We start from the raw sequence: 10,544 nt of genomic DNA on the forward strand, positions 1-10,544 counted from the left end.
TTAACAGTGAGTGCCAGAACACGAAGTGACTTTTTACCACTTCCTGTTCGAATATGAATTCGTTTGTACCACACATATTCACCTCTCCTCGTGTGTGTAGGGCAGGTTTTAGTGCTTGTGTCTGTCTGTCTCTGTATATTTGTTTTACATTTGCCTTATATAACACCCACCGCTAACGCCTTCCGAGTGAAACCAGTGCGCACTTCTGAACCGGTGTTAACACCCTCCGATTGAAACTGGTGTGCAGTGCTTTAGTCGGAGCCGAAACTAGAACGCTTTGCTCTCGCTCAGTCTAGCACGCTCATTGTTTTGCCTCACTAGCTGGAGATCGCAACACCGGCCCACCTCACTTACCCCCTCACACAATGGCACAGGAAGCCGTGTGTGGTGCTCTCTCTCAGTGTCAACAAGAAAGGGCTTATGTTGTTGCCATCACTGTCCGTACTAAAAACTTAAATAGCTGATAAAAATCCAAATGAGCTCATAAATTATAGCTATCATTATTTGTGCTATGAATCATGAATACTTGTGATCGAATTAATTCAGGAGGATTGTATCACATTTAAAAAAAAGAGTTTAAAAAATATGGTGTACATGCTCCTTGATATGATTAATTAATGGAAGGTTAGAGGTATTGTCAGCAATCAGCGTTAGTTCTCTATTTTCTAACAGAATCCCAAACAGTACAAACGACAGACAGTTCCTAGTACAATGTAGAAAAATATATGATTTAATATACCTTCAGCAGGAACAATAACATACAGCTCAGCTGACTGACAGGTTGCATGTGATCTTCTCTCCCTGACTCTTTGGTCATTGAGTGTTGGTAAAATTAGCTCTGATGTTTGTGGTCCCATCACATGTTCTTGGAAAGACTGAATTGGACTCAGCATTTCCTGATTTCTCTGTACCAATAATCCACTTCCCCACAGTAGGGAATTCACATATAAACATACCCACTGCAAAAACAATGTGATCCAACCTAGCTGGTTTAGTCCTCACTGTTCCTCCACAGTCCGTCTCTGTTTTATCACAGTATATTAAATACATTTAATTCAGGTACGTCCGCAGTAGCAGTAATCCCTCACTGCTCTCACTTTTCCAAAATGTTTTGAATACCATTATGAGTACTCTTCACAGTGTTGAACGGTCATTGCTCTGCAGTCCAGTGGTTTCGTCCACGTCCTACTTCCCCTGTTTCTCAGGTCCCCCCTTCCTCAAGTCTGTCCTCAGAAGTCCTCTCTCTGCCAAGAGGGTACCTCAGTTCCTCTCCCTTGGCCACATCTTCCTGTGCACCGTCCAATGGGGCCTCTCACTCCCTGTTGCCCAAGCAGCCTTTGGCACGGGAAACTTCATCGCAGTTTCTGGCGTCCAGCTTACAGACGAACTCCGTTCTGCTTATGGTTCAGGAGTTGCCATGGTGCAAATCTCAGTCTCCACTGACAGATCAAGCTGCTTAGAGTTTGCCTAGGAGCCGTCCTTCCTGTGGACTTGGAACGAGATTGGTTTGGGAGCGTGTACACAAAAGCTCCGTAACTCCACATCCCAGTTATGGTTAGCATCCTAGTTCCGAGGGCAGGGCCTTGTCGTCGGTGGTGATGCAGGACATCCGCCGCTGGAGGTGCAGACTCTCGGGGAGCTCTGGGCGAGACAGGCGCCTGCGGAACTCCTCGGTGGTGAAGTAGTACATGAGAGGGTCCAGGCAGCAGTTGAGGCTGGCCAGGCAGAGTGTGACGGGGTGGCAGCGCAGCACCGTGGCGCGGAACTGGCAGCTGCTCCTCCAGCGTGACTTGGCGGCCCAGTGCAGCGGGAAGGTGACGTGGTAGGGCAGGAAGCAGAGCAGGAACACCCCGGCGCAGCTCAGCACCATCCGCAGCGCCCGCCGCTTCTCCCCGCCGTCCTGCGGCACACGCGGATGCCTGTCCCGGAGACTACCCGCCGCCAGCCACGTGCACGTGCCTACCACACCGAATGGCAACAGGAAGCCAAGGAGCTCAGCGCCAACCATCAGCACCAGGCCAGCCCATGTGGGCACAGGAGACACGGGCAGCTCCGCGAAGCACTTGCTGTCAGATCCGCCACCGCGCAACAGTGGAAATGGCAGGCAGCAGAGGCAGACGAAGAGCCAACCGGCGGCACAGAGGCTCCGGTCGAGCCGGCGCCGGCAGGTGGTGTAACTCAACGGGTTCAGCACCATCATGCAGCGCCGCACACTGATGCATACCAGGAAGAAGATGCTGGCGTACATGTTGACGTACTTCAGGTAGAAGCAGAACATGCAGAGGCCGCGGCCGAAGGGCCAGGAGTTGTTCAGGTAGTAGTAGATGCGCAGCGGCAGCGAGAGCACCTGGAGAAGGTCGGCCACTGCCAGGTTGATCATGAAGATAACCGCCTTCTTGGTCTCCTTGACGTACACGTGGAATACCCAGAGCGCCAGAACGTTACCGATCAGGCCCGGCACCAGGATGATGGAGTAGATGATGGCGTAGGTCTGGTGCTCGTAATGTTGCAAGGCGCTGGAATCGTCCGGGCATGAGTCGTTCACGGGTCCATTCATTTTCCAGTCGTCGGTGGCACCAGGACTCCCGGAAAGCAGCACCTGGGCCCAGAACGAGCCCCTTTCTTTTTCCAGGTGATGATTTGAATCAATGTTTTTTTCAATCAATGGTTAGATTAAATTTTTCTTTAAGCACCCAGTGGGAAACGGCAGTGCTCCTTCTCCTGACCTGACCTTATCAGAGTGGAGATTGGCTAGATGGCGTTGAGTAGCAGAGCCACTGTCTTTTCCTGAGGCGCAAGCAAATGTTGAACTCGTCCACACTGTTATTCATGATGCTGGATGGTCATAGCAGCTCTCTCTTAGGGACAGCAGTAGTCACATGTGTAGGCTGAGCATTGCTGTTACCCAACTGAGCCCAAGGTCGTTCTTCTAAAGGCTGGTTCAGGGCAACTGATCAGATCCTGGGAAATAGACAAATGCCAAGAGTGTTAGAGTTGAGACTTTTTCCAGGATACACACACACACACATACCACACACACTCACACACACACGCACTCACACACACACAAACACACTTACAGCAACCATGACTCGCTGTGCAACCCCTGGCCCCTGGAGTTTGTGTTATGCTATGAGCCAGAATGCTGACTCGTCATGCTGCTGGCTCTGCTGCTATCTCTACCAACCAATGAATGACCCAGCTCCTCCCTTCATCGAAGCCAAAAAGAGAGATGAAAGGTCCGCTTTGTCGAACAGATGAGACTGTGCACAAACAAATCAACAGGCCCTTTTATAACAAGGTTTTGGTTGGTGCAGGTGTTTTGCATCTTTTTTCACTACCTAAGTGAGAGCTCCCACAGTAAGCTACGGTGCTTACCAGGTGCATTGCGCAACACAAAAACACCTGCCCATAACCGGCATGACAAATGAGAGGGTACGAATGCTAAGACATCTAAGGTGTTCGGCTAGGGCTCCTGATGTAAGAGAATGGTCTCTTTATGTAATCCCATATTTCCCTCCCATACATCACCCCAATGATCAACCCCATCACCTCCCTGATTTGTTTCCATGGTGTAATTTATTCTCCTGTAGGGATTTGTTAACAGTTTACAAAACCAGACCATCAAGTCTTTTTTCCACGAAAGCCATTTAGTCATGTGTAACAGGTTAGAAATGCAGTTTGAAATAATTGCACAAGATAGTCTGTTACCTGTATTTCAGTTTCTTTTTGATCTTTTATTTTGGTATCACAAGCACACTGGTATTGGGGGTCTCTGGTAGCCCCCCCTGTCTCCCCTTGTTTTGTTCCTCTCTCCCCCCTTCCTCTTTCCTGTTTGACATGCTGGGAATGAGGTAGGTGGTTGAGTTTCAGTGGGATAAAGAATCTAATAAAAATTGCCCTTAAAAATAGGCATCTAGGTTCTTATATATCTTCTTATAACTTATTATTATTATATGTATAATATATCTATACAATTTTCAGGAAATATCCCTCTGACCCATTCTTTATATGTTTTATCCTTTTGCTACATGTGGGGGCTAGCATTAACAGTGGAGACTTACCATACTGTTCCTGTTGGTGTGCTTTAACAGGTGTGATACGGTTTTTATTTATCTTTCTTAATGTATATATTACACGTCTGTTCTTATTTTGGCCTGTTTGATATATGCTGGGAATGAGCATTGACAGTGGAGCTAGTATACGGGAGCTCACCAAACTGTGTGTCTGTTGGTGTGCTTTCACAGAAATAAACATCCATCTCAGCAACTGTTGTCCACGGGTCACATATATTAATACACAACGCAGAAGTTACACCGGTTACATATGAAACACCATTATATTTAACAGTTCAAGAAAATGCCATATGCTAAATGGTTGTTTTGTTTTGGTTTTCTGATACTAAAAGCTGTGGCCATGATTTTTTTCACCATGCTGCAGCTTTTTTTTTTTACAGTTTGTTCACACCTTTCTCAGTACAACATTCTTTCTTTTTTTTAATTTATTTTTTTACTTTTAACTGTTACAGGTCTCATTGCCAGTATGCACGACAGTACTGCGTCACATCCACATCATGCCATTACAACAGCTTCCTGAAGGCTTCATCCATGTGTCAAAATCAATTTGTAATGCCCATGGGTCTTACAGAACTCTCTCACAAGAAAACAGTTTAGCCACAAAATAAAATAGCATAAAAGAGCTGACAGCAGCAGGAAGGTGTTTTGTCTACAAGTCGTAAACTAACTACCTAAAAGCCAATAGGCTGTCGACACTGATAAAAGCTCGCCACCTTGCTAACCACCGTATTTTGGCAATATATTTGGCAATGTCACTCTGTGATCGCTGTTCTTACATTTTCTAAGGGTTTTGGACCTGGAACACAAAACTACATAGTGTTCAGCGATCATAGTGATGAAACATACCTTCAAAAACTTTTTTTTTAGCAATATGTGTAGCATACAAACTGTACATTTGAAGTGTACTAAAAAAAACTGTAAGCTAGCAGGTAAGACTGAAAACTATAAATGCTATGAATGAAATCAATGTTTCAGGCATACTGTCAGAGAACCAGAGCTCACACTAAGGCTTTCATCGCCCAGCAGCTGCTCACGTCCACTGTTGAGTGAGGGGACCTACATATCCAGCAGCTCAAACATCAACATGTCATTTGTATTTCCTTGTTTGATACGGTATTTATTGACCCATTTGTTTTACATAGATAACCCCTGACCTACATTCTTTTTATTTTTTATGATTTTGTGGCGGTAAAGGTGAAACCGTCTGTCACCCAGTGTTTGTCATGTCAGTAGTTCTTCATAGTGATCAGCTAGCACTGTATGTTGTTTCTGTCCATTTTTAAACAGCTATCAGAATCCCTGTAAAGGCTGGGAGAACTCTCACTGACCTCACTGAGCCCGTCCTGATAAAATCCACATCAAGGCAAAAAAAACAGTCCTTACACTCACAAATTCTGTGAACTGTGATGATATGCAAAAACCTTGGTCTGTGTGTGTGTGTGTGTGTGTGTGTGTGTGTGTGTGTGTGTGTGTGTGTGTGTGTGAGAGAGTGTGTGTGTGTGTGTGTTTGTGTGTGTTGACATGCATGATTGCTGCACTTCCCAATCTCATCTATCATTGTTGGCCCTTGTACCCCTCCTCCCTAGATCAAGTAGGCTACATCTCATCACAGCCTCACTTGTCACACGCACTAGACAGCCCCACGTCCACCCGCTTCTATGCAGCTCTTTGGGAGTCAACTGAACTTTGGAACACATTTACCCCAGGAGCGTTCCAGAGGATAAAAAATGCCTCCAAGCTCCTCTTCCCGCCAAAGCCTGGCCTCGGCTTTGTCTACGCAATGGAATGCAGAGGCTCTCTCAAGCCAGTTGTTTACTGGTTGGGGCGGGGAGGGTCTTTAGCTTATCTCAGGGAGTGTAAGGGATGTATTTATTGTAAATAGGGTTTCAAATGATTGTGAATAGGATTGGGCGAGGAAATACGTGTTAATCAGTTGTGAAGAGACTGATGGAGATGAGAATAATGAATGTGTTTGCCTCAACTGTGATGCAGACTTTATGTTAGACTGGGTGAAGAGTGTTTCATTTCTCTCTCATTTTATCGGCACCATCTAAGGAACATCAAATGACAACAAAAAATAAAAACAAACAAACAAATAACATGTATATTTTACTGATCTTATCTCGAAAGAGAACAGCCTCTGGCAGTACTCCGTGAAATTAGCAGTGTGAGCCCCGCCCAATGTTTGTTTGATCTCCTGTAGTTATATTTATGATTTTTTCTGTATCGCTGGTTTGGCCTCACTGTTTTCACAGCGCTTGATGCTGTTCAACACACACACACAGACAGACAGACTGATGACATCTGACCCTGGCATGCTCCTGCTGGTGGTTAGGTTATCTGTCTAGATCAAACCAGCCTCACACATGGTGAGTGTGAAGAACACACACACACACACACTTGCTTAAATCCCCTCACCTTATTGTTTCTGGACAGGCAATCTCACCTCTGGATTAGTGTGACATTTCATGATGAAATTAAGCTTTTCTCTCTCTCTCTCTCTCTCTCTCTCTCTCTCTCTCTTTCTCGCTTTCTATCTCTCTATTTCATGCACACACACACATACAGACAGAGTATGAGTTTGTGTAAACAGGGATCGATGTCAAAGGGCGTAGGATTTTTGGCCAGCTCGCCCCCAGGCTCACCTCCCCCAGCAGACCAGGCCCTCTGGCCCAGAACATGAGGGGTTACCATGGCCAAGGGAGGACAGAGAGGCCCTTGGAGAGCTCGTGGGAGATGGCCCCCTGTACTGCTGCCTGGAATTATGAAGAAGCCCAGTTGGCAGTTCTCTCTCTCTCTCTCTCTCTCTCTCTCTCTCTCTCTCTCTCTCTCTCTCTCTCTCTCACACACACACTCATGCCCCACTGCACTTCCGCCTACAATGATGAAGAAGCCGACAGGCAGTTTTCTCTCTTCTTCTTTTCTTACCTATCTTTCCTCCTTGGTCTGTATATCACTAGCTTGGCACTAACTCTGCCTTTCTCTATACCCACCCATCTCTCTATCTGTAAATAGATAGAGAGAAATGATAGAAGAGAGCACACTAAAGCTAGTTAAAGAGTGGAGAAGGGGCCCATAACCTCTCCTTTTTAGTTTTAATTAATAATTCTACTATCATTACTCTTTCTTGTTTGTTTGTTTGTTTATTTTTCTTTCATTATCGTTTTTTGTTATCATTGTTAGTTCATGCTTTGACAACAAAATAAATTCTTGCCTTGTCAATAAAGCTTTGAAATTGCAATTGACAGAGAGACAGACAGTTCGGGGAAAAGAGAGAAAGGAAAGTAATAGTCACAGACAGGCCAGTGACAGACGACCAGAGAAACAGTGTGAAAAAACACCACTGAGTCGCAGCCAGAGGTCAGCTGGCTACGTGCTGGTCAGCCTCTGTCGGGTCTTGTCTGCTGTCAAACTCCCAAGCAAAGTGTCCAGAGATGTCCACAGCACAATACAACACAACACAACACAACACAACACAACACAACACAACACAACACAACACAACACAACACAACACAGCACAACACAGCACAGCACAGCACAGCACAGCACAGCACAGCACAACACAACACAACACAGCACAACACAGCACAGCCCAACACAACACAACACAACACAACACAACACAGCACAACACACCACATCACAAGACAACACAGCACAATGTATATGTAGAATATTTATGAATTCATTCTTTTACATGTTAAAGAATATATACAGTATATATCTATATATATATATCAGTATATATCTATATAATGGTGACATGACTCCACCCAGTGGGTCCAAGAATGACCGAGGGAACTCCCGCGTGAGGTTGGAGTTATCGGTTGGTGTTGGGTTTCCACCTTGTTAGCAAGAAATGATTCATTTCTGCTTAACACATTTTGCCCCCCCCCCCCCATCTGTCATCACTTGTCACCCTTTGACAGGAGGTTTGCTGTTGTTGTGGGCAGAGTTTCCCTCCATCCCAGTATCAGAAGGCACATTGAGTTTCTTCTATGTGTTCATGTGACCACACCACCGATACAGGCACTTGGAAAATGACGTCACACTCGTGTTTACTGACTCACCCCTCTCCTTTGAGCGTTTTGTCGCAGCAACATTAAGTGTACACAGAGAAAGGCATCTCCAAGTGCCTCCCAATGTGCTTTAGATCAAATAGATCGACATATTTTTAAAAGAGGGTCAGACATTCAATTAGCCATCACATTGAAATGACACCCGTACTTTACTGTAGTCTATCATGACAGAAATATGCGTCAAACCATGACATTAATTGTTACATCCACTGCCCTACATCTAAAACCACACCATATACAATACTTGATGATTGTACGTCACAAATAAATGCTCGCAAGAACCAGCTTACAGCTCGTAAAGAGTGAGAGAAACAAGAGGTGTCGTTTTTTCCAGCCAGAGTTGCTGTAGAAGTGGGGCCTCTGTATCTCCCATCAGGGGAGGAGTGGGTGTGGGTGGAATGACTGCACTCACATGTGGAGCACCATGTGTCACGTCCCAGCCAGAAAGGGGGGGGGGGGGGGACAGAACCTCAACATGTCATTAGTTTCCTGGGTAACGCAAATAGGAGTTGACCCCCCCCCCCCCCCCCCCCCCCCCCCATCTGACCCCTGTTCCAGCCCACACACACACGCAAACACACATACACACACACACACACACACACACACACCTAGCCCCTACATTAACACAATCGTCAGTAGAACCCCAAATGTTTAGCATTCTTCAGTTGGCCTGAGGAAGCCCAGGACACCTCACATGGAGCATGACTCCAAGAGAGAAGCATTTCGCTCGGCTTTCACCTCTCTCATACACACGAGCTCACATTCACACATGTACACACACACACACACACACACACACACACACACACACACACACACACACACACACACACACACACACACACACACACACACACACACAAACACACACACACACACACACACACACACACACACATATACTTAAATTCAGACACACATACACATTTGCCCTATCAGATAAATAAAAACTTGGCAGCTCACTGGAAATGATTAATAATGATTAAAGCTGACTCACCTGGTGCCCTATGACTGTGATCTTGTCCCAACTGAACAGAGGAGAGGAGAGAAATCATATCACATACTTTCCTCTCGTTGATAGTGGACATGCTTACTGAAGCAGACACGCTGTTCTGTCTCCTTTTTCTGTGTTCTCTCTCTCTCTCTCTCTCTCTCTCTCTCTTCCTCTCTCTCTCTGCCTTCTATCTATATTTCCATTCAGTCCTCCCTCATTTGTTGTGTGCTTGGCACCATTATCTCTCTCTTTTTTTCTCACTCTCTTTCTTCCTCCTTTCCTCTCTTCTCTGTCTCACCCCGCCCCCCTACTTTCTTATTCTATTCTTGTGTCTTTCTCATTCTCTCTCCTCTCTCTCTCTCTCCTCTCTCTCTCTCTCCTCTCTCTCTCTCTCTCCTCTCTCTCTCTGTCTCTTCACAGTTGTGTTCTTGCACATTCACTTACCTCACCGCTGTATTTTATCGCTTCAGATAGAGTTTCCTGTCCCACTGTGGGGGCGTGGATTTCTCTCTCAGAGCTGCACTTCTCTTATTTCTCAGTTTCATAAAAGCACACACACACACACACACTCTTTGTTGCCCTCATTAACTCTTTCTTTCTTTCTGTCCTTCTCTCTGTCTCTCTCTTTCCCTCACACGCACACACCGCACACAAACCCACACACACGTACACACACATCCAACATGACAGTACTCATGGCTAGTATGGCAAAGAGTAACAAGACTGCATTCCAGTGGAAGGATGTTTCCTTATGTTGGCTGTGTTTCATCAGACCTCTCAAAATGGTTCAAATATCAAATGCATAAATGGCTGAAATCATAGAGCAGACTAAATAAAAAAGCCACTCCAATATTTTAATGTTTGTAGATCCAAACATGCATACATGCAGTGATGCACTATGTTTGTATGTGTTTACTTGTGTGCATTCAAGAGGGTTGTGTTTGCATGTGCACACACCCTCTTTTTTATTGCAGTACCTTGGTATCAACACCAGGGGAGGTAGTCAGACAGTGAAACCAACTCCTCATCACTCACTGTGTCAGCCTCACTGGGTAATAGGACAACTCTCACTGACAGCTCTAACTATTCCTGCATCAAAATAGACATTCCTCCTGCTGCCATTTGACTTTCATACACAACAGGCCAACCATAGGATGACACACAACACTGAAAGTAATGCCCCTGTCGTTTGCCGCGGCGCCCTGGCGTGCAAGGGGAGACCGCGGAGTGGGTTCTGTTGCTTCTGTTTGCTGAGGAGTGGGCACATTTTCCTACCACCTTGAGTTGTGAGTCATAACTCAACCATCACCATAGAGACAGATCAGTTTATTTTTGTGTGTGTGTGTGTGTGTGTGTGTGTGTGTGTGTGTGTTTGTGGGCGTAGAACTT

At 45.7% G+C, this 10,544-nt stretch overlaps 1 protein-coding gene across 1 annotated transcript; it reads right to left on the minus strand.

The window, feature by feature from the left end:
• Positions 1 to 707: 707 nt before the first annotated feature.
• Positions 708 to 9,724, minus strand: gpr174 (G protein-coupled receptor 174). The gene is made up of 2 exons (XM_012834327.3): positions 9,159 to 9,724; positions 708 to 2,961 (listed from the first exon to the last, which is right to left on the minus strand). The coding sequence occupies exon 2, from the start codon at positions 2,555 to 2,557 to the stop codon at positions 1,556 to 1,558; it is 1,002 nt and encodes a 333-aa protein (XP_012689781.1). The 5' UTR covers positions 2,558 to 2,961; positions 9,159 to 9,724; the 3' UTR covers positions 708 to 1,555.
• Between the last annotated feature and the right edge of the window lie 820 nt (positions 9,725 to 10,544).

Source organism: Clupea harengus, chromosome 20, assembly GCF_900700415.2.
Source record: "Clupea harengus chromosome 20, Ch_v2.0.2, whole genome shotgun sequence".
In the NCBI taxonomy this organism is placed as follows: domain Eukaryota; kingdom Metazoa; phylum Chordata; class Actinopteri; order Clupeiformes; family Clupeidae; genus Clupea; species Clupea harengus.